The following is a 24,500-nucleotide window of genomic DNA, read 5'->3' as shown; positions in this document are numbered from 1 at the left end:
CATTTCTAACAGATATAAACCTAACTCACATGTTATGATAGAACTAAAGGAGTAAAAGAAAACAGCAACAGAACAAAAGCCAAGCATAGAAAATGTGCCGAATCAACACTTTCTGTAACAGACTCATTTTCCCTCTGCCATCACTGATGTTGAATAACACCCAGCCATTAAAAACCTGTCCATTTACCACCTATGCCTGTTAGGGGACCCCTGGTTCTTGCTTAGCAAGTCAGTCTATGGCCTCACATGCAGGCTGAGGATGAGGGGTCTGGAAAAGCCTTAGGTTCTGCAGGGGACTTGGGGCCTCGGCTTCATTTGTGCAAAGGAAATTTCAGGTGAAATGTTCTTTGGACCTCTTTCCTGCTCTGCCAATCATTGGTTTCTTGACTACTCACCAACTTCTGAGTGTGCTCCCATGCTGTGAAGAGCTTCCCTGTGAATGAGATCTGAACTGGCTCTCTGAGTCATTTGTTCATGCCCTATGGCACATACCCAGATCTATTTTGGGTTGAAATCCTGTTTAGGGGAAAGAGGATTATCTTTAGATACTGGGAGCATTAGGAGAATGTTGGCAGGGAGGTTTGGAAGATGGCAAAGAGGAAATGTTTCCCATGGGACATGGCTGAGATTGGGGGCTCAATGCACAACACCCCAAAGTGCCACTCCTTTCAGCTAACTTCCTCTTCTGCATTCTCCATTGAAGGGGGCCTCAGAGTGTGTGATCTTAGCATAAGATACTGTCTTAGGCTTACCTCCAATTGGCCCAACTATCAAAAGGACTGCTAGTCTTTATTGCAATTGACTACATCTGTGAAGTGCTTTGGAATCCGTGAATGAATACCCGGGGAAGAAAAGCAATGGCTTATTTCCTCTTGATGATTTTATAGAGGCTGTGGGGGTGCTATGGTGCAGGAATGCCTTTTCTTGAGTCATTATCCAAACTGAAGCATAGAAGAGTGTGGTGTATTTTTAATAGAATAATAGATAAAATTACTTGTTTCTACCAGAAAGAGGAATCGGTTAGGTCAATCTTGTTCCTATACCTTCCTGTACACAAAATATATCCCCTCTTTAGATTAAAAATTTAACACATGCCAAGGAAGTGAGGAGCAGATACTGCCCCAGATGAAATTAGCTTTCCTTTATCTGGGAGGCAGTGTGATTTGGCAGAAAGCCTGAACTTAGGAATCAGGTAGGCCTGGGTTCTGATCACAGTGGTGTGACCTTTGGCAAGTCACTTGACTCCTCTGGATCTCAGTCTCCTCCATCATAAAATGGGTATAATAACAAATTCCTAAACATCTAGAGAAGTTTTTGGCATGCCATAGGTGCTCAATGAATGCGAATATCCTCCTTAACCAGCAACTTCCAGTCCAGATTCCAAGCACATGCATCCTGACATACAAAAAATGGTTTCCCATGGTCAATGAACATAAAGGAGCAAGAAACTGAAGAGTTAAAAAGAAAACAAACAAACAAACAAATAAACCATGATCCCAAAGCCGACAGTCTAAGAAATTGTCTCTTGTCACGCAGCTTCTAGTCCGGGTTTTATGTTGCCAATCTGGGAACGTTGTCAAAGCAAATATTAGTTAAAAACTGTTTACCAAGGGACAGGTAGTTAAATATCATGTACAATTCAGAACACTGTTATCGCAGACCTAAAATAATTTTTCTCAAATCCTTTTTTATAAAAAAAAGACATTGGACAGAAGTGCTCCACTATGTCCTGAGGCAGTCAGAGATTTTTCTTTTTTCTTTCTGTTTCTTTTTGTGGATCCACTGTCTGATCAAACCTCTGCAGGGCTGTCTATTTTAAAACCTAAAATGCCATGCATTCTAATTAAGGAAATAAACGAAACACATTTGTACCTGTATCTCTGAGTTATTTGTCCATTGCTAAATAGATTACTGGTTCAGTATTGCTGGGGCCCAGGCAGACTCCAATCTCTTACACTTCCTTGACCAGTGCAAGCATTAGGCCAGTTTTATCCTTTTTTTAACATAGAGTAGCAATTGTATACCAGGACAAGAAAATGAAGATAAAGAAGAACTCTAAAACCTGGTCATGCGTTTCCAAATGCAAATTGAGATCCAAACATTAAACAATAGGGATCTTCTAATCCTTTTACAAAGGCACAAATTGCAAATCAGACTCCCATGCCAGAGTGGCTTTGCCTAACAAAGTCTTTAATGCAAAGAATCCCTTAGGCAAAGCCTCCTCTGTTTCTACAAGCTTGGGCATCAGGAGAGCATAAGTCAGTTATGCTCCCTAAACTATAAAATTAATTGTGCCTAAAATAAAATCAGGTGTTCCCCTGGTCTAGATATACAATCTCCAAACCGTAGAAACTCAAGATGTCATGTGTGCAGGTAAAGCTCCATTTTTTTCTGAATCATTAATTCCAACAGAAGTTTGTAATATTTTGTTGAATAAGGCTGAAACCTTCATGCTGAACCTGAATAACACGTTTTAACATGCTTTAACATGCACCTGATAAACAGGTTGGATGTAGCTAAAATAATAAGCAATCAAGAAAACTGTAGGGGAAAAAAATGGTATATGTGGTTGTAGTTAATGTGGTTGAGCCTCAGAGAACTGTCTGGTCATTTTTCCAAGAGAGTTGAACAATTTTTATTGGGCTAGTATGCTGATTTCCATTTAAGTTACACTTCATACCTCTTGTGGAGCAATTGGACAAGGAAAAAAAAATATCTGTAGACGTGCATATTTATCTATTCTTACTTGGCTCTTCTGCCCTTTGCATAGTGGCTGACAAAGTAAGTCTTTGAGTAGATTATATATGTTTGAATGGAATTGCACAGGAAGAGAAAGCAGAATAAAGCCAGAATTATATTTTAAACATTTTTATGGCTTCTATGTTCTCTTAGAGGGCACAGTGGTGAGTGAATAGTATTTATCTGTACTTGTCTTAGCCTGAATGATAACACAACATTATAGAAGCACAATAGAGAACAATGAAACTTTTTTGGATATCAGATCATAATGTTACACTGAATTTAGAACTTTCCTTTGAAAGCCAGCCATCTTGTATGGTGATTTTAAATATCTTTATTCCCACTAAGCTTCCCTTGTGTTCTCAGGGTACAGCCATCAGCTGGTGGCCTCTTAAGTGAGCTTTAGAGGTACTTGCTGGTGCTCAGATCCTGACTTGATGTGACCTGGGGCACATTCTGTCTTTTATCTGGGCCTCAGTTTCTCCTTGAGTTAAATTGTCTTGAAGACCCTTTCCTGTTTAGACAGTCTATGTGATTTTATAGCTTCAGTGTCTGGAACCTGTTACCCATTCCTCAGTGAGGCAGTAACAGTGGCAGGTGCATTTGTCAATTTCATGCACTGTTTTCTAGAGTGAGTTTATTTAGACATGTTCAGAAATCAGAAAAACACTGTCATCCAAGCAGCAAGGAGAGTCTCAAGCTTGAAGAGCAGCAAACCAGAAAGCAGACAGGTGGTGTCCCAACCATGGATGGATGACCCTTCCTCATTTGGGCAGATGGGCACACCCAAGAACCTAGAGTGGGATGTGTTTATTGAAGCTTTTAAAGTGTGATTTTTTCCCCCTAACTTTCACTTTTTGTCATATGTCCACAGTACCCTTATATTTTCACCTTGAGAGGAGGCATAATGGATTATCCAAGGAGATGGATCAGATGTTCCATTTTTCCAAATTCTGGCTTCCTGAAGGCCATGTCCAGCAGTCCCCTGACTCCTTCTTGTGAGTCACCTGACACCTATCTGCCTCTCCTAATACACAACAAACTCCCCAAATGAATAACATTCTTTACAGAATCAATGCAGAGAATCATGGCAAGAAAGAGTTCCCTATAAAAAGATGCCAGGATTTGGGGCTAAATATTAAATAAATGATTAATTTTTTTCAATTACATCTAATAACTATGGATACTCAAGGGCAAATAAGTGCCCTCTGGGAACTCATGTCCATTGGAGGAGCCGGACCCATACAGCCTTATAATATATAGGGATAAGAGTTTAATGAAAGATCTAGATTGGGCGGAATGGAGTAGGATTTTGAAGAGCTGAGCTTTGAAGGATATATAGGAGCTTGTCAGGGGAAAATCGGTCTTTCCAGGAGCAGTAGCGATCAGCATCTACAAAGCTCACTTAAGACTCAAAAGCTGAATGCAGTGGCGTATTGGGGGTGATGAGCAGGTCAACATGACTGGTACACTTAAGGACTGATGGGCTATTTAAGAAGAGGATACCAGACAAGTAGCTAGGGGGCCACAATTTGGAGGCATGCCCTTGTTAAATCTTTATTCACTAGGCACTGCGTACCATGGGAAGTTAATGAGTGCGAGAGGGTCTGACCAGATCTGTTAGACCTGGAGAGCTATGTGCCAGGCCAGAGGAGGACAAGAACAGGAGCTTTTCTTCCACCTTAAACACCAAGTGTAGTCGGTGCTCGTGACATAGTGACCAGCTCAGGAAACATCTTCAGGAATCTCAAGCTTCCCCATCAGTCTGCCTTGACAGAGGAAATAGCACATTGATTGGGCAACAGAAGTCTGGGGTTTCTGACTCTTGAACAGGTTTACTGGAAGAACCTGGATGTTAACAAATCTTTCTGAGTTGGGGTGTATCCCTTTTGCGTGTAGCCCTAACCTGCCCAGCAAACAGAAGACAAATGTACTAGAAGAGAAATGCTTTGAGTATTTCATCAAGAATGAGAAAACAAAAACAAAGTGCTAATCTGTAAAAGGAACCTCAGTTTTCTCATCCATAAAATGGGGATGGGAGAGCAAAATCCCACCCTTACCTTTTGTTATGAGGACTGAGGAAATGGAGAGTGTGAATGCTTCATAGACCTCACAAAGCCACGTGAGAAGTAAGGGGTACTGATCCTTACCCAGCAAAAAGTGACCCAGACCAGGCAAAGAGGCGTGCCTGTTCTTACTGAAAAAAATCCCTTCTGTTTGTCGTGTCTGTGATACTCTGCTTCTTGGTTTACACCAATTCCTTCTTCTCCCTGGCTTTCAGCAAGTGTGTATCCAGATTCCTTCGGTTGCTTTGTAAAGTTATCTACACATTTTAGCTTTTAGGTGGGTATATATAGGTATAGCATCTGAGTGCATTGGCTTTGTGTCATGACAGCCTGGCCATCATTCAGTAAAATGTTGATCCAGGTCCAGTTAGTATAGATTCAGATGCTACAGGTGAGATCACTTTACAACCCACTCTATCTCCAGGCCCTAGATACCCTGGACTGCACAGGTTTGCCTATTTACCTAATTGATTTTAGATGATTGTCAAATGTCCACCTGGCCCTTCACCCATCTATCTCTTCATAAAGAGCTACTTCTCTTGTCTCTTACTCTGTTTAGATGATAACATGTAACAGACATGAAAAGAAACATGAAAGGATGGTAAATGGCCCTCACACGCTGCAGTATCATTATGATTATCATGTACTGATGGAACATGCTCTGCGAGGCATACTCAGATGTCAAAGGAAGTGTGAACTTACTTTTTGTTATTACTAAATTGGATTTCAGTTTATTTCCTCCTTTTCCTTTAAGAACAAGTGGAGAAGGACATTTGGGAGGATGGGTTGCAACACGCTGACTCATCCAGGGTGTGAGAAGACCGCAGTAATTCAAAAAAGTGATATGATGTGTATGGCATCGTGGAAAACAATTAAAAAGATGTATTCCCAATGTGCACGATTCCAGAGAAACACTTTGACTGATATTCTAACCCACGTATTCTTCTTCCGCCCCGACTAAGTTTAACTGTTTATGGTAGCCTAGATACCAGCCCAAAAGATTTTTCTGTGTTTTTAGCAGTTGGTTTTCTCAGTGTTTTGACTGCTACCAAGGCATTGAAGCTCAAGATACTTCATAAGGTTTTAAGAATTTATTAGTGTTTCAGGAGCTGGTGAGAAATATACTCAAGGTTTACTTTTTTAAGGTAAAGGCTTCCAAAGGGAGTTTGTTCCCAACTTTCATTTTAGTTTCACTTAATATGAAAAAAAAGACTTTATTTTCATAGAGCATTCTGATCATAACAGTAGTGCCTTAATGGTTTTCATAGTTAAAACATTCCGTGATATATTCCACAGCGTTCATTGTGTAGAGTTCTTGGTGATTTTATGTGAAATATTATTGAATGACTCTGTACGTGAACAATGAACAATAGTTTCATAAACTTTAGGAGGCAGACGTAACTTCAGCTGAATGCTATGAAAACCTGTTGCTATACAATAGTCTCTAGAAGGTGCTAGGAAATATGAGGAAATAAAATACATAAAAATACATAATAAACTAATAATAGAATATATAGAATGAAAGGTTTGTGTAGGACTGGGTGGTATGTATGTGTGTATGAGGGAAGAAGGGTGGAGAAATAGAGAATATGGCCTACAGACTCATGCAAGTATGTGTGGTGTTGTGTTGAACAGGGCTTCAGAAGCCAGAACATTTCATAGACAGGTGGCTGACATTGGCTATGACATTTAGTTACTTGCGCACATCAAAGTACAACCGACAGTTGCTGTTACTGCCTGCTTTAGTGTGAGCTGTTTTCTCTGTGGACTTGCTTCCATAGCATAAGGACTGACTCTCCTAGGCTTTCTTATTTGTAAGGACATTTATGTAAAAAGTGTTATTCTCCAAATAGGAAAGAAGATTACATTTCTAAAAATTGGAACAATTTTCAAAGGGAAAAAAAATTATTCCACCTTCCTGAGATGGTGAAACTTCCTGTTTTAACAAACCAAAACAGGATTGTAGGAGTCAATTAGGTTTTCAGGTAAAAAGAATACTTTGTTGGGAAAGGTGTTCTGGTGGAAAAGAGATAGACTGAAAGTCTGTTGATGTGTAGGAAACACTATTGTTAATCCTTTGTGTGTGTGTATGCCCAAGTAAAAATCTAGGACATATAAAATTAGATGTCTTATGGAAAATGTAATAAGCAGGCATCTCAATTGTTAGGTACTCTTTATTATACAGTAAAAACAGCTTTGTAGTGCAGTAATGACTACACCTAGGAACTCAGTACTGATAGGTACGGGAGTAAGTAGTTTTAGTTCTTTGTGCATGTTGAATGGTTTTGTCCTGTTATTTTTGGAAAACCAACCTCATTCATTTTGGATATCAAAGCTTTTTTTTTTCAGGTTAGAGAAAGCTAATGCAAGTGATGTTTCTCTATGACATCAGAAAAATTTAAGTTGAAATTTTCTGATATTATATGGTATTCTTCTATTTCAGGCACTTAGCAAATCTGAAAATGTTAATCATTCAATAAACTTTTTGTACACTAAGCATATGCCAGAAGTCTCTGCAGAGAAAGGTGAATTACAGGAGCCACAATTTAGTGCAAAGAAAGATGTGTCCAAATGTAGGCTTCTTGTTTTAATACCCTGAATTGCTCTTTTAAAATAAAGCCTAAATATTTGCACCTGTATTCTTAAAAAGTTTCTCCGTTTTTAAATAAATACTTATTTTAGAACATTTGGAAGCCACAGAAAATTTAAACTGAGAAAACCAGTATTATCTTAGTGCTTCTTTCCAGTCTTGTTACTTCTCTCCTTTCATGCACACATACATTTATCTCTCCTTTCATGCACACATACATTTAAACGTATACACTTGGAATCACACTATTTATAGTCCTATATCCTGCTTTTTCCACTAAACATACCATGGGCATTTTTCCATGTCATTAAATATGCTTTGAATATGTTCTTGGACGCATAAAATGCCATCCTATTGATGCACCTGTTTTCTTTTAAGCTAGACACATGCCATATTTTCCAGTCATGCTGGACTTTTAAAAGCCAAGGAAAATAACTTTTGTGTTGCTCCACTGTGAACCTCTTATGAATTTGTCTTTTATTCCGTTTATAAAATGCACCCACATAAATGGTGGATTTATAAAATGCACCATTATAAAATGTAAACACACCTCTGGAAACTACAATGGATAGTTAATAAGTAGCCTAAAAAAAATCCTAGTCAGCTTCTGTCCACTTGACAATGTTATTCACCCCTATCACCATTACAAATATATAATGTGTCAACAAGTGTCATAAATGCTTGTCCCATTTTATGGTTGCCACAAATGAGTCTCAAACTTTTGGGTACCCACCTCGAGAAAGTACCAGTGCAGTTTTAAGCTTTAACTAAAGCAATATTCTGCAAGCTTATAGAAACACCATTTAAAAATCTAAATTTACATCAATTTTAGTTTCGTGACATTGAATTATTTTTAGTATTTTTGTTTCAGTCTGCTGAAACAATAGGGAGGCCTTCTTCAGAGGACAGATGTCTTAAAAACAGTCTGTTAGAAAGTTTGGCTCTGACTTCAGCAGGACTATAACTAGATGTATCCTGAACACACACTAAACATAAATAAATGAATCCTTTAATCCTCAGGAGGGCACTGTGGAACTATGTTCTTAGGGTTCTCTGCTGTGGGAAGGTTCTTTGGTTAGTCAAATTATTTTGAGTACAAGGCCAGGCCTCAGATTTTCGTTTAATTTTAAAGCGAAACCATAAGGATCTTTTAAAATGTGAAGCTGGAATATGTATGCTCATTTTATGAATACTTTCATATTAAACTGAGAAATTGAAGAATGACGGGGCTGTTTCTACATGGAAATTCATATTCAAGCATGACCAGGTACTGCTCTCATGTTCTTAACATATTTTTGAAAAGAGCAACCTGAACCAGGTAATTCTAAGATTTCCACTTCTCATAGCTTTCAGCCCTACAACTTTGATATAGTATTATTATAATTATAATAACTAAGGAGCTTTAAAAGTCTTTTAATTTCTGTAGAGACAAAATCTGGCCTTTTAGTGTGCTTTTCACATGCCCTATCCACTGTTTAAACTGAAACTGGTCACAATTTTCCAGAGAATATACAAAACAAAAACAATGTTCAGATAAAATATTATAGGTTTATTTAAAACTTAATTCTCACCTTGAGTATGCAAAATACAAACTCCACAAAATGTTCATTTTTTTTACTTTGTAGTTTACAAATATACAAAATAGACGTTTGCTTAAATTTATATTACATATTTATTAAGGCAGGGAACTATATAGAAAAAAAAAACATTTGTTCTGCTTAAGGCATACTTGGGAATAAACCATTGTACAAATTATTGCACATCTGAAACCACAGTGCATAACAGACTGTCTGCATAAAAATGTTAAAGTAAACCAGGTATATTTACCTGACTTAGGTCATAAATGTAGATCGGAAGACAAAAATGGATTTTCCTTGTCAAAATATGCAGCAGTTTGAGAACTTTGGCTTCCTCATTTGGTACCTTTAGAACCAAGACTCACCAAGCACCATCGTTTAAGCTATTAAAACGCGTTTTCTGTACCTGAATATCTTCCTCTTCTAATATCATAATAATGGCTTTTAGAAGGCAGAGAATACAAGGTGATCTTTATACTTACATTGCATTGAAACACAATTCAAGGGAATTCTGGTCTTTCCTCCCCCCAACTCATGGATCTAATTTATACCCTGATATCCACAACTTCCAGTCACTCCCTTGGCATTCTTGTAAGTCCAGGAATATTCAAGTTGGATTGAGAATTGGAATGATAAGAAGATCCAGTCACAGAACCCCATCGGCTCTTTGATTTGTCTTTCAGTTTCCTCACATCTCCTGATTATCCGTGCACAGGCTGACTTGTTGGGAACTTGACCGTGATTGTAGTGCTTTCCAGCTGGGTTCCTCCCCTCACCGGGAAGAGGGTGTGAAAGGTAAAAAATACTGAATTCTCTTCTGGCAGTGTGGGCCACACCCACCGTTTTGGGATTTAAAAGTGCCTCTTCATGTGTAAGGCGAGGTGGTCCGACCTGGAAAATGCCCGGTCGCACTTCTGGCACTGGAAGGGGCGGTGCCCCGTGTGTTTGCGGTAGTGCCTGGTCAGTTCATCTGAGCGGGCAAATTTCCACCCACAGCCGTCCCAGTCACAGTGGTAAGGTTTCTCACCTGTTGAGAGGAAAACAGAGCAGCTGAAGCCAGTGCTATAAAACCAAGAACTGACCATTTTAAAAACTCGAGGCCAAATATTAAAGTATCCCACTCTGAAAGAAGCCAAAAATGTCTTTATGCCATTTTAAGGCCATATTCAATTACAGATCATAAAAAAGAATATGTTATGCATCTCAAGTATTCTGTTTTTTTTTTCTAAGGGGGCATTAGATAGATAAGCAACACAATCAAACACAACCTGAACTAAATAAACTTCTATAGAGCTAACGTTTCCCTTCTTTTGAGCCTAGATATCAGTGGTGGAAATGATTTGGGAATTAGGTCTGCTAGTTTGTCTCTCCTGGCCCAACCAAGCAATAAGATCCTATCCCACTACAGCTGGGTCTACAAAGCCGCAAGAGGGTTACTTTTTCAATACCAACATTTCTGTTATCCAATTGAATGCTCCACCTAAATGACCTTATGTACCTACATGGAAATTCTCTGCAGTAACGATCTTAAATCAGAATCTCAGCCATCATAAGCACCCAATTCTTGAAATTTAAATAAAACCTAACTGTTAAGACTAGAACTAAAAATAGGGAGTGAATCTGGGATAGGAACAACCAATGGAAAGTCTAGAAAATTAAAAACCAATTAAAAAACCCATCACACTTTTGCATTGCGAAGTCTGTAATTTGATGACAAGGGCAATGCTTTGCTCATGCTAAGAGAGGCCCACATGTGGCCTGGAAATCTCCCTGCCTTTCAAAGATTTGACAAAACTGCACATTTAAGCACTGATACCATCCATTAAACAAAAGGCTCCTGGGCAAAAAAGTAGGCGCCAGTTAGCTGTTCTCTCCTGTGATCCAGGAGATGGAGGAGATAGACTGCACCCCACATCCAAGGGAGGCCCTGAGGAGTGTCCATAGGGCCCTGGGACTGGATGCCACCCCCACCCTTTTCCCCAGCCTGTCCTCCTACCTGTGTGGGTTCGCAGGTGTGCCTTGAGATGAGAACTCTTCGTATAGGTTTTGCCGCAGCCTGCATAATCACAAGTGTGAGTGGCTGTCCTTTTCCGGGGCCACGACCTTCTCCCCCTCTTTGGTTTGGGCTCTTCCGGCATGCAGGAACCAGGTGGCATGAGCTCTAGAAGTGAAGAAGGTGGGGTCAGCATCATCCCATGCCCCCTGCGAGGCCGGCATTTGCAGGGCTTCCCAACCTGAACTATGAATCTCAGGGACTGACCTTGGTAATGGAGCGGTGGGACCTGTGGCTGCATTTGGTCGGGCAGGAAAGGTGGGTAGTTGGGCCCAGGGTGGGGATGGAAGCCTGGGGGGAGTGGCAGGGCAGGATGACAGTCCCTGCTGCTCAGCAGTTCCTCTGCACCCAGGGTCGGGGTAGTCCTGCTGGGGAGCTGCCGCCCCAAGGGGAAGTCGTGGGCAGGTGGCCGGTGACCATTGCTGAGAGGGGGTCCAGTGCCCAAGTGGGCCTCTAGGGGCCGACCGACGGTGCACGAGGAGACCGCCTCTTGCTTGATCTTGGGGCACATGCGCGGCGGCCCGCCGCTGTAGGGCGCCACCACGGGGTGGCTGCCGTCGGGGCTGCCTTTGCTAACACTGATGACCGACGGGCTGCCGTACTCGCTGCCAGGGGCACTCAGCGACGCCTTCAACACAAACTTGCCCATCAGCCCGCCACCTGGCGGCTGCGGCTGCTGCGGCGGAATGTACACTGGGTCCAACTCCGGCCGCAGGAGCTCGGCCACGAATCCGCCCGAAGGGCTCACGTCGTTGATGTCCGCCAGGTTGAAGGGAGCTGTGGGCGGGGGCACAGACTCCCGGCCGTAGAGGAGGCCACCGCCCGAGCTGCCCGGCGCCACGCCCGGGTCGCCCCCCGCCCGGATCGAGTAGCTGAAGCTGCAGGTGGAGGGCGCACTGGCAGGACCGCTGCTTGAAGGGGAGGACGAAGATGAGGCTGATGCCGACGAGGACACGGTGGCGGCCACTGACTCCTGGTGGGACAGTGAGTTGGAGAGAATGAAGTCCAGGTCCAGGAGATCGTTAAACTCCTCGGCCTCCCTCCGGGGAATCAGGGCTGCGTTGCTGCCGCCACAAGCCGCTCCGACTCCGCCACTCTCCAGGTCCGTGGCCACGGTCGCCGCCGCCAGGTCGTAGGGGCGGCCGGCAAGCACGGGGGGCAGTCGTTTCATGTGCGAGAGCTCCTCCCTCCAGCGCTGCGCGGACGGAACAGGGGAGAGACTATCAATGCTGGTCCTCCCCTGCCACCGACACACTGGCGGGCCCGCCGCGCCTACACCGCCCAGGCACGGGGACGGGGCAAGCAGGCAGGCAGCGCCCTGGGACTCCGGGTGCCAGCGCTGCGACCTCGGCCCACACCCGGGTCCGAGGAGAAGCTGTGCGTCAAAGTGGAGAATGTTGTTGTATTTGCCGGACTGCGTGTGAGCTAGCGCTGCGCTCGCCAGCCCGGGTCCTTCCCTCACCAGATCCCGCGGACGCTCCCGCCGCCCCCAGGATTGGGACACCGAGGCTCTCCCAGTGCGTCCTCGACAAGCAGACGCCTACGCGCCAAGCTCCCTCGGGCCCAGCCAGTGTCTGGGGACACAGACACCTCCCGCCCGGTGGCCCGCGCGCCTACTCTGCAGCCTGCGCTCTAGGAGACGTGTGCGGACCGGGTGTGCGCCCCCGGCGGCTCTGCAGCGCCCGGTCACACGCACGTACAGCTGAGACATGGGCGCGGGGGGCCATCCTAGGAAGGCTGCGGAGCTCGCGCGGGAGTCACTCCTTCCCTTCACCCGGTGGTTCTCGGTGACCCCAGGGCTCCGCCCGTCGCCATCCAACCCACAGAAGCCCACCGAACGCTCCCCACCACCCAGAGCAACAACACTCACGTTATTTGGGGCACCTGCTGGACGCAGTGTCTTCTCCCTTCCCGCCGGGCCAGACGCGAACGTGGAGAAGGACGGGAGCAGTGCGTCGCTGACAGCCATGTCAGATTCGCCAGGTGGCTGCCTGCAGGCCGGGTGGGGCGCATAAAGAGGCAGGAATCAGGGGGCCACTCTCGACCGCCGCTCCAGCTCGTCCCACCAGACCTCCCTGCGCCCGCGCAGGACCTACCTCATTAATGTGGGGGCCCAGAAGGTCCTCGGGAGTCCAAAGCAGTGGGGGCACTCGAACCCCAAAGTCAACGAAGAGGAAGAAAAAGAAACGAAGCCAAAACCAAAAACACTAAATTGCCCGAGGTCCTCCTCCTTTGGATTAAATGGGAAATTTCTTTTTTAAAAAAGTTTCTTTGTATACAAAAGTTTTTAGAAAAGTTGTAAACTCTTAAAAAAAGACAATCAACAAGGCGAGTAAGTAGGTCCGATGGCTGGGCTGCGCTCTCTTCGACTCAGCAGCTTCCTCCACCACTGTCGCGGCCGCCGGAGCTGTCGCCGTGGGCGCTGGGGCTGTGGTCGGGTGGCGGGCGGGCGGCGCCACCAGGTGAGACTGGCTGCGGTGGCGCGGATCTGCGGACTGGGCGGCGGCGCGGAGAGCGGAGTCCGTGGGGCTGCGCGGGGCGCGCGCGGCCATGGGCGCTGGCCGCGGGCGGGCGAGTGGGTGGGTGGGGGGCCGGAGGGGCGGGGAGGGGCACTTGGCGGCTCCCGGTGCCGCCGCCGCCGCCCGCCACCGCCTCTGCTCCCCGCGCGCCCGCAGACGCGCTCGCTCTTTCGGGCCGGGGAACTGCCGGCGGCCGCCGCTCTCCTCCTAACTTATAACTTCTCGCTCACCAGCTTCCCCCGCCTCCAGCCCGCTGTACGCCGGGGCCCGCAGCCAGGCCCCACCCCCTCCCTTTCTTCTCTCCTCCCTCCGGCGGCCCCCCCGCAGGTTGCCATGGTAGCTAAATAAACAAACTCGGCGCACGTGGGGGCGGGGGAGAGGGAGGGGCGCGGGCGGGGCCCGGCCCAGCCGTGACGCCAGCCAGGCAGCTGGCTGGTCGGAGCCGCGCTGACGCCGGCGGCGGTGGCTGCGGCGGCCCCGGCGCGGGGCGCTGGGTCTGGGGCACGGTCTGGTCTTCGCGCGACTAGGGCAGTCCGCGTCGCTACGGTCCGCTTTGTGGGTTCGAAGCCCGAGGCTGAGAAGGCTGGTAGGGGCCGAGGGGTCTGTAACGCGCCCGCAACCCCGCTCGCGTACGCGCTTGCGGCTCTCTGCGCGCTGGAGGAGAGCGCGATTACCCGCGTGACTCACCCAGCCCTCGGTTCCTCCCTTGCGCACGCAGGAGCCCGGCGCTGGTCCCGGAGCGCTAGTGCGGGCGCGTGCCTCGGCCTCGGACGGTTCTTCGCGGGCCCTTCTGCCGCGTGTGCCTGGGGGGTCGAGAGGAAGCGGGTGCCCAGCGCTGTGTGGCGAGTTCTGGGAGCATGAGAAGCCCGGAGGGGTGTTCCCCGCCTGGAAAGGGCGCAGAAAGGGAAACGGAGATACGGTTTTGCTGTTTAAGGGCGCGAGGAATGGAGGAAAAGGGCTCAAGAGTAGTCCGTGCGGTGGGGGAGGGCAGAGGGGCTGTGAGGCGCGGGGACACCCTTAACAGGGGAGTCTGAAAGCGCTGTATAAGCCACGCACTCTTCCACTTCGTGGATGAGAGGACTGAGTCACAAAGAGGTGAAACGGCCAGGTGAAGGTCAAACGGCAACCCGCTCCTCTGGCCCAGGCGCCGAGCTGCCAAGCCCACAGAAGGGACTTAGCTGGAAAGTGGCCCCGTGCCAGGAAGTGGAGTGATGCAGTGGGACCCCGGTTCCCGAAAAGGGCACAACGAGCTCGCGGCAGCTGTCCCTGCGCACCGGGAAAAGAAGAGGAAACGGCGATCGTTATTTAAGTCTTATAAATTCGCCACCCCTCCCCCACTCTCCCCTTAGTTTGATCAGTAATTTTCCAGCCGGGAAATGTTTTTGCCCTCTTCTCTGCAAACAGTGCCTTTTTTTTAAAAACGTGAATGTGGTGTTCGGTATCGCTTGCTAAAACGTAGGCTCGCGAGGTGTTTAGTTTGGATTCAGGCGCGCACAGCCGGGCGCCGCCCGCGCTCTCCACCGAGTCCCCTCACCAGTGAATGCTGTCGATCCCGGCCGGCTGTCAACCCAGGAAACGCGAGGAGGAGGACTGGGAAAAGGGTCGAAGCCCCAGCACTGGGCCGAGTGTGCCTTCTCACCCATTGAGCGCTAGTTGCCTCGTACTTTAAGTCGTTGTCACCTGTTTGTTTGAGTCCGCGATTCTGCTACCTATTAGGTTTCTTCAGAATATTTGTTCTCCCTGGTTTCTCCACTCCTTGCCTACCACAGAAGCATTCTTGGAATGCATCTCGTCCCAGTGAATCCACTGGGCCTCCCTGCCAAGGCCAGGAAACCCTCTCTCGGTACAGAGAGTTGGACGCTCTTGAAGATGACTTCTGTCCTCTAGCTCAGCGTTGGCCAATGGCTCTGAGGGCCTGCGGTGGGCGGGGGAATCCTTTGGAAGGGAAACTCGGACCCCCCGTCTCCGGGCCTAGAGGGATTCAATCCCACTCCATCGGAGCAGGCCAGTTACTTTAACTCTGAAAATACTGCCTTTTTCAAAAGGAGGAGCCAAAAAAGGAAAACACCTTCTACCTCCTGAACCCCCTCCTTTCATTGTGATGGCAGAAATGTATTGGGATACTAAGACTTGAGGATTACATGGCAAAGTTATTCACTTCTCAATCAAGGACAAGGCTAGGTTTCCCAACCCCAACGAACTTGGATGAGTTTTGGTCCGCAGCCCTTCTCTTGGGGATTTAAGTATGTGTAAGTCAGGACTTAGAATTTCCAACTTAGGTAGCCAGTATATAAGATTTTTTGTTTTGTCCTAGGAGCTTTCCCCTGCAACAAAAGTAACCACCATAATGAAAAGACAATATTACACCGATGAATTAAAGCCACCATCATAATGTCACATAATCAAGACAAGATTCTGAAATTCAACTAAAAAGATGAACTTGTAGTTTCCAAACAGCCTTCTGGAGGAGGAAAGCCAGTGCCTCTTCGTGGCAGGCAACTATCTGGTTATTCTTCTGATTGCATCATAAAGGGAAATCTCTGTATTTGCTCCAGATTTCTAAAAGAGGTAAGGAACTTCAAGTTCACAGATCATCTCCTTTCAAGGCAGGTGCCTGGTGTGACAAAAGGGTATGACCCTCCCTCTCTTCAGAACAGGTAGGTCCAGAAGAGTTAAATCCCTGCCCTATATAATTTATAAACATGAGGCTGAGTAAACCTTTGATGACTAAATTGCACTCTAAAATAATAATAATAGAAGACACCCTTTAAAGAAGAATTACATACTGGTGACTTTATTTCAGCAAACTGATATTACAAGTTTTGTGGTATGAAAGTTAATTATTAATGTCCTTAGAGTTATAAAATAGATTTTTTTTTTCCAGTACAAACTGCGTTAGTTGGCAGAAGATGTGGTGGAAACCATTAGTGCTAGGGGATTAATGTGGATCCGTGGAGGGGTGTGACAGACTGAAGAGGCTGCATAAATGTTTCAAGTGAAGGACTGCAGCCCGAAGCAGGTACTGGATCTGGGCACAACACCCCAGGGAGCCTGCTGCACCCTGGCGTGGGTGTCTGTGCCTAACTGCCCCAGGTCTCAGGGCAAGCTGTGTTTTGAGAAAGTGAAGGCAAGAGATGATTTGAGAATCCAAACTGCTTTGAAATGAAATCCCTTGTGGTAACTGAGAGGGGCTTGCAACTCTCACAGGGTAGCAAAGCTTTTCTCAGCCTCCAGCTCCCATCTCCTCCCCTCTCCTTGTAAATGCTGGTGTCTCTTTCACCTTGGTCTTGTGGAGAGGTTAAGAAAGTGGGCTTGGGCAATACATTTCCTGGGTCTGTGTTCTAGCTAGGGAAGTTACTTGACTTTCACTTTGCCTGTTTCTTCTCCTATAAAATAGGAATCTTAGTAGTATGTACTTAAAGTGATGAGGAATATAAGTGGGATCATCCAAGTAAAGTGGTTAGCACAGGACTTGATGCTCACTGCATGATAGGTATTGTTATCGCCAGTGTTCTCCATGGCACTGGAAGCTTCATGAAGACAGGAGCTACTGTCTTGTTCACTGCCATATCCTCAAGTCCTAGTACAGTGCCTGCCTAGCACTTGGCAATGCTCCGTGTTTGTTGAATGAATGAATAATGTACTCTTCTTTAAACAGTACATTAGCAGGAAGCTGGTCCTTTCTTTCATCTCTCAACTGCAGGTTCATTAATCCCCTTTCTTGTCAAGAACTTCAATCCACCCAGATTCTTATCATGTTTCTCCTTATGTTATTTCATCACTCTTCACCAGCCTTCCAAGCTAGAAACCTAGATTCCCCTCCAACTCTTCCTTCATTTTGTTTGGCCTGGGCATCCGGGCATCCATAGAGTTTAACCATGTTCATTCCTAAATATCACCATAATCTTTTTCCTGCTACTGAGTCGCCAGGTTGCCTTGGTTCAAGCCCTTGTTTATAGCTTTTAATGATTGCTGTAGCTTCCAGACTGTTGTCCTCCTCAGCCTCCCCCACAGTCCTGCTGGAATTTCCCTGCTAGATCTAATCCATTTTGTTCACAAATCACCACTGTTCTGCTTCTATTCACTGCCATCCCCCAACTCCCCACCCCCCCCAAAGCTCCCCTTTGCCTAGACGATCAAGACCGAACTCCTTAGGCTGATGTACCATCCTCTCCCTACTCTGGCCTCAACAAACTTTATAGGATCATTTCTGGAGACTGACCTCACCCTCCCTAAACTTTAACTGCATGTTCTCTCCAGTCTCCTAATACCCAATGTGTATTTTCATTAGCTGTTTTTACTCTGAAATGCCTTTTCTCCTCTTGCAGCCCTCATTGTCTTCAAGCTCCAGTGCCCCTCTTGTCCCTTGGCCGTTAGGCCCCATCGAGCTCTAATAAAACTGTGTGGTGACTCTGCCTTGCCACTTACCCCGTGGACTGCCGTTATCTGGTTACGTGTTTGTGGCTCTGTTCCTCTCTGGCATCTTTAGGACAAATGCCCAGTGAACCAGTATTCATTGCAGAGGAAAGGGAGGGAGCAAAACTGCCTTGGTGAAAGGGTTCGCGGGGAGCCCGTTCCTTGTCAGTAACATTCCTCTCCTTGAGAGTTCACTGGCCTGGCGCTCTGTTCTCCAACCCCTTCTCTGTCTCCCCCTGTTTCTTTTCTTTCTTTGAAAAGTTTTGGGAAGGAGACAGAAAATAACGTCCTTCATAACGGTCCTCTCAAAACAGTTGGACAGAAGGAGAACAGCCCTCGCCAAGGCACTGTAATAAGACAAACTAGAAAACACAAACAAGAAAAACCAAAAGCCAAACCCAAACCAAATGGAGAGTCACCTCTTTTCCGTAGCCAAATCCACTGCCTTTCAAAACCCGAATGTTAGGTATTGAAGTTTTTAGAGCAGATAGTGAATCACAGACATTTAAAAATCAAATCTCAGAAACTTAATTAAAATCTTTTTCATGAAACTTTAGATTTGATCACTTACGTTACATTCTTAGCCCACAAGATTTAGGCCCTACACAGTCTTTAAGCTATTTAAAAAGAAATCCCAAACTTAATGGGGTTATCTTAAAGACTTGGAACTGTTCCAACAGCATTATGTTAAATCGGTCTTCTCAGTGTCCTCAGCTTGTTCTGAGATGTTAAGAAGATAAAAAATAGAAACACAAAAACAAAACCAAAAAACCCCTCTTTTTAAGTTGTTTCTTTTTAAATGTCTAAGGACAGAGTAATATCTTTTAAGAGGAAGATAGTACTAATACTTCTCTTACCAAAGAAATTAGGATCCAGCACTTACCATCTGTATCTAGTATGTTTGTTTTTAAGGCCACAAGAAGAATCCTCTGATACTATATGCATTTGAAAGTAAATACAGCATTTAAAAGTAAATGAACTAGCAAAGAATGGAGATCAGAGAAAACCTATGGCTGGAATTTTCTCCTTGACTTGGTCCACCAAATTTTCTTGGCCTGGTAAACTTTATCTGAGGGAGTATTAGCATTGAAGGAGAACTAAGATATTTTTATGCTCAAAGATTCTATTTCCTTAATTGAAAAGCCTCAGTACTTCATATTCTTAGACTAAGACAATGTCACCCTTCTGAGGAAAACAAAATTTCCTGGTTTAAATCAAAATGGAGGTAAAATTTTTGCATTATGGCAAGTGTAGGGATTTTGACGGTAAAAAAAAAAATGAGTGCTTCACACCCTGAGAAAGGCAAACAAGAAATAAACAGTTCTGTGTTTAATTTTTCTACTCAGTTGGTGGGCCTGACAAAAGGATATGTTATTTTTGCCAATTTGACATTAAGTACTTTGAGCCAAGGAAATGATTTTAAAAAATAATAATAACGACAATCTATTTGATTGCCCTGTGGTTGCCTTTTTTCCACAAACATTGTGTTTGTTGATTAATTTTAATGTACTGGCTGGTGGGGAGAGTGCTAGGTGGATGGCCAGTGCCAATGGAAAAAAATAAAAAGTCAAAATAATTTCTGGCAGCAAATATCTTATATGGTGCTTGACACATTTTTTAAAGTCGATAACTCAATCTAGACACATGCACTTCCTATATCATGGGATGGTCAGAAGCTTCTTGAAAAAGGAGGCCCTCGAATAGTTACCTAATCTTACAGGAATTCCCAGCATTTTAATAGAGATTCAAGAAGGTAATCTGTTCAGACTGCACACAGTCCAGGTTGTCAGTTACTAGCATTTTTCTGGTTGCTGCATTTTCCCAACAAACAGAGCGAAGTGTTGATGGCAAATGCTGAACTGCTGAATTCCAAAGCTCTGTGTTTCATTTAGCAAACTCGATTTTCTGATAAAATAGCAACTCATTTGGGCTTCTTTAAAGACAAGACACTGTCTTTGGGCTATCTGAGTGCAAATTAAAGTATCATTATCTGAGTTTAATTCTTTGTGCCCTCTTGTTATAATTCAGCAAAGGGTCTTGGCAGAATTCATTGGGTTATGGAAGATAAAGGAATGGTTTGGGATTGACAGTAGCATAGTGACTCTGGGGGAGATGGCTGGGTTTACCACTCAGGAATGTGGATTCCAGGCCCTCTGCTGTCTCTTACTAGCTTGGGCAAGTTATGTTGTCTAGCTGCACTTTACTTTCCTTGTCTGTAAAATGGATCTGTGAATGAACCTACTCCCCAAAGCTGTGTACAGATCAAATGGCTGTGAGAGCTACCGTTACTGTTCATTTCTACCCCCTAGTAATGAAACCTGCCAGTTACCCCAGTTTGGTAAGCTTGAAATCAGTTCTGCAGTACACAACCTTGGGAGGTGATGCAGTATCTTGATTTGAAGAATAAAGTATTTTTTCATAGTATTTCCCCTTCAACTATCCCAACATCACTGCAGATGCAACAACTAAGGACCCAGGCTAAAACCTCAGAAAGACATTGTTTTAAGTGGGCCAGGTTTAAATTAATGTGGGGATCACACTTCCTGGATTCACACCATGCCTTGCAAAGGCCTTTTTTGGCTGTGTCAGGTCTAGAAAGATAATGACCTTGACTCTTCATAAGCCAGTCAAGAGTTAGGTTGGACAGAGGAGAGTTTCAAAGTCAAGTTCACCACTGGAGAATTATATACCAGTCCACAATGTTAGCAAAGATCTAACCTTGTCTTTCCTGGGGGAGTATTGGAAGAATTTGCTCTGTTCTCTCTCCAGGAATCAGAGGGAGCAGGATGTTCAACTAATATTAACAACACAGCTCTCAGACTGGGCACCAAATATGGTGCTAAGTGCTTTCTATGCAGCAAGTCATTTTATCTCCACACCACCTCTCTGAGGTTGGCACTGCCGTTGGTGACAAGATTGGGGGTTTCAGGGTCAAGGACCCAGGCAGCCTTGCAGTGATGCAGTTTGCTGACACATAATAGGTACTCAACTGGTGTTTGTTTAATAAGTAAACCCCTTTCACAGTTTTTAAAAGTACAGTATAGAGATATCACCTCACACCAGTAAGGATGGCCAGCATCGAAAAGACTAAGAACAACAAATGCTGGTGAAGATGAGGAGAAGGGGGAACCCTCCTGCACTGCTGGTGGGAATGTAAGCTAGTTCAACCATTGTGGAAAGCAATATTGAGGTTCCTCAAAAAACTAAAAATAGAAATACCATTTGACCCAGGATTCCCACTCCTTGGAATTTACCCAAAGAATACAACTTCTCAGACTCAGAAAGACATATGCAGCCCTATGTTTATGGCAGCACTTTTTACAATAGCCAAGATATGGAAGCAACCTAAGTGTCAGTCAGTAGATGAATGGATAAAGAAGAGGTGGTACCTATACACAATGGAATACTATTCAGCCACAAGAAAGAAACAAATCCTACCCTTTGCAACAACATGGATGGAGCTGGAGGACATTATGCTCAGTGAAATAAGCCAGGTGGAGAAAGACGAATCCCAAATGATTTCTCTCATCTGTGGAGTATAACAATGAAGCAAAACTGAAGGAACAAAATGGCAGCAGACTCACAGACTCCAAGAAGTGACTAGTGGTTACCAAAAGGGAGGGGTGTGGTAGGGTGGGTGGGGAGGGAGAGAGAAGGGGATTGAGGGGTATTATGTTTAGTACACATGGTATGGGGGATCACTGGAAGAACAGTGTAGCACAAAGAAGGGACATAGTGGATCTGTGGCATCTTGCTGCATTGATGGACAGTGACTGCATTGGGGTATGGGTGGGGACTTGATAATATGGGTAAAAGTAGTAACCACATTGTTTTCTCATGTGAAACCTTCAAAAGACTGTATATTAATAATATCTTAATAAAAAATTAAAAAACAAAATAAAATAAAATAAAAGTACAGTATAGAGTGTCAGGTCAGGTGTGGCTGTGAGGCAATCGGTGTTCCTGGAGCCCACACAGGGAAGGCGGCCTATGGCATCATGATTCCGTATGTAGCCTGCCCTTGAGTCAATCCTTGTTTGCTCGTGTATCAGCCATGCCAGGCTTTCCTGAGTCCAGAGTTCTTAGATCAAGTTCTCCAGAGCAGAGCGCAAACCTCTAATCTGCTCAAATGGGAGGAGAGCAGTCACCCAGCTTCACAGGGCTGGGGATGAATCTTAAGGCCTAAGAATGGATGGGTGGGTGGAGGGGTGGATAGATGGGTGGGTGGGTGGGTGGGTGGATGGATGGATGGATGGATGGGTGGATGGATGGGTGGATGGGTGGATGGGTGGATGGGTGGATGGATGGGTGGGTAGGTAGGTGGATTTCCTGACTGCTGCTTATATAGGCTTTCAAGCAATAATCCTATTTTCATCCTCCTATGCACCTTACTTTCTAAGTACTGGGTGTCTCCACTTCCCAAGCTTTCCAAGGATCCTGCACCTTGAAATAAGTCTGCTTTATTTTCTACTTTCTCTGATTTCAGTTTGTGGCCATTTGTCCATCTACTTCTTGTCTCCCACTCTCTTTATCTTGATTGGTTTTATCCTTTTAATACCTTTACTATCACTTGAATCAGGTTTCAGAAGGAGCATTGGAAAACATTTGTTTAATACACCATATAAAATCTTTTATTATTTTACTTCTTGACGTTAAATTTTTTTCTCATTTAAAAAGTTAATGCTTGCTTATTTAAAAACATTAATCAATAAATGTGTTTCAATTTTAAAAAATCCATAGCATACCTATCCAGATAGGTATGAATAAAAGTTTAGTATATAAATGTTCAGAATTTTTATGCATATAAAAAATAATAAAATTCCTGTTTTGAACATGGACTGTCATTTGCTCACATCTCTGTAAATTTGCTTTATTTTCACTTAGAAATGTACCATGGATTTCTATTCATGTTAATACATAGATACACCTTATATTAATAAACATATAGTTTCCCTAATATTGGTATTAAATCAATCCCTTTTTGATAGACATTTTGATTCTTTCCAGTTTTTCATTACTATAAAATTCCCATGTGCACCCTTATAGACATATTTGCTTATTTCTTTAGGCTCAATGTATAGACATTGTTTCACAAGGTTAATATCAACCATTATCAGATTTTTCCTCAAAAAATATATATTACTGTCAACAAGATCTCAAGGTATCAATTTTCTGTGCAGCATTAAGTACTATGATCTTGTCTGTTTGCTACTCCTTTTAAATACAGGCATCTACATCCATCACCTTTTGGGCTAGTCAGCCTTTTATGGCAGTTAGTTTGCACTTCCCCCAGACTTGGAAGATGTGGAAATGATATAATGTTATAATGTAAAAAGAGGCTTTCACTTTGCACATATGGAAATAGAGGCCTACGGCACAGAGGTGGTTTGCCCGTGCTGCACACTGGCAGAGCTAGGACTACAGAGCACGTGTGCTGACTCCTGGCCAATTCCAAGCCTTCCTTGCATCAAACTACGCGGAACCCCTATAACCTGCGCTTCCCCAAGCCCTTTCGGAAGCCAGATGCATGGGCCTCCGGTGGGGATGAGAACCGCCATTTTCAGAGTACCTTCTAAGAGCCTAAACCTGCCTCAGGTACTTTGCATATATTGTGCCTACAATAATCCTGTGAGGTAGGTATTACTAATTCCTTAACAAAAGAGGAAAAGGATGAACTGGAGATTGAGTTAATCAAATTAGTAATCTGTGCCCAACCCTGAGAAGATTTAGCCCTGGGGACTAGATTAGATTTGTTTTAGAGTGAAACTATGGCAGTGTGAGAATTGGATTTAAAGGGAGGAAAATGGGATCAGCAAGACCCATCTGCCCTCCCTTATCCACTCTGGATAAAGGTGTGGTTTCCTGGGAAGACTGAAGACATTCTGATACTTCCTCCCCACAGCATACACTAACTCAGGCTTAAGAGAAAAATCTAGCAGCATAAGCCAACTTCTCAAAACACCATCTAGTCGTTTAGGATTGTATGTTGTTCAGTGTTGAGCGCAAGGCGAGCGCACTGCTTGCTGGCCGAGCCCCTGTTCTGGAATGACTGAGCTGTCCAGCATGGCCAGTGTGTAAATGTCAAGTAAACACCAAATTGAAGTGCAATCTAACTATTGTGCTGGGACTGTTTGCTTTAGATATAACAGTCGGCAGAAAGGGAAAAGGAGAGGGAGGGGGAAAAATACATGTCACTTCATAAGGCAAATCTGAATGTTGTGAGCCCTCCCTTGGGCACCTGGAATGTCGTAGAAACCAACGTCAAATAAACAAAGAGCCTGCACTCCATGCTGTTGCAAAAATAAGCATGTCCATTTGCTTGAAAAAAAATTTTCAGATGAGGGAACATTTTCCAGTCAATCACACTGCAGCAAAGTCATCCTGTTGAATTTGTGACTCACAGGCTCTCTGTGTCAATAGACAGTGAGCCCAGCGTTATGACTTCACTGGGAGATGAAGCAGAAGTCAGGATGAGGCAGGGCCAGCTGTAAAACAGGGCCGTAAGCTCTGACCATTAAATAGCCGAGGAAAGTTTGGCCA

General features: G+C 44.6%; 2 protein-coding genes across 3 annotated transcripts in view; both read right to left on the bottom strand.

Moving 5' to 3' along the window:
* Positions 1 to 8,923: 8,923 nt before the first annotated feature.
* Positions 8,924 to 13,613, bottom strand: KLF4 (KLF transcription factor 4). 2 transcript variants are annotated; one of them, XM_017670174.3, is made up of 5 exons: positions 13,122 to 13,604; positions 12,896 to 13,016; positions 11,233 to 12,220; positions 10,969 to 11,133; positions 8,924 to 9,999 (listed from the first exon to the last, which is right to left on the bottom strand). In XM_017670174.3, exons 1-5 carry the CDS (start codon positions 13,124 to 13,126, stop codon positions 9,824 to 9,826), a joined length of 1,455 nt encoding a protein of 484 aa, XP_017525663.1. In that variant the 5' UTR covers positions 13,127 to 13,604; the 3' UTR covers positions 8,924 to 9,823. The 2 variants fall into 2 exon arrangements, with proteins under 2 accessions (XP_017525663.1, XP_017525662.1); XM_017670173.3 differs by having other exon boundaries at positions 10,969 to 12,220; positions 13,122 to 13,613.
* LOC140845505 (uncharacterized) overlaps positions 13,237 to 24,500 on the bottom strand; it is a 47,219-nt gene continuing 35,955 nt past the window's right edge. Inside the window, exons 2-4 of the mRNA XM_073219750.1 lie at positions 15,079 to 15,224; positions 14,601 to 14,810; positions 13,237 to 14,429 (exon numbers count right to left, since the gene is read on the bottom strand). Of these exons, the coding sequence (XP_073075851.1) occupies positions 13,752 to 14,429; positions 14,601 to 14,810; positions 15,079 to 15,224 (1,034 nt within the window). The 3' untranslated portion in view covers positions 13,237 to 13,751. The remainder of the gene's footprint in view (positions 14,430 to 14,600; positions 14,811 to 15,078; positions 15,225 to 24,500) is intronic.

Source organism: Manis javanica, chromosome 2 (assembly GCF_040802235.1).
Source record: "Manis javanica isolate MJ-LG chromosome 2, MJ_LKY, whole genome shotgun sequence".
In the NCBI taxonomy this organism is placed as follows: domain Eukaryota; kingdom Metazoa; phylum Chordata; class Mammalia; order Pholidota; family Manidae; genus Manis; species Manis javanica.
Note: the sequence above shows the minus strand (reverse complement) of the source record. Positions and strands in the feature narration are given on the sequence as shown.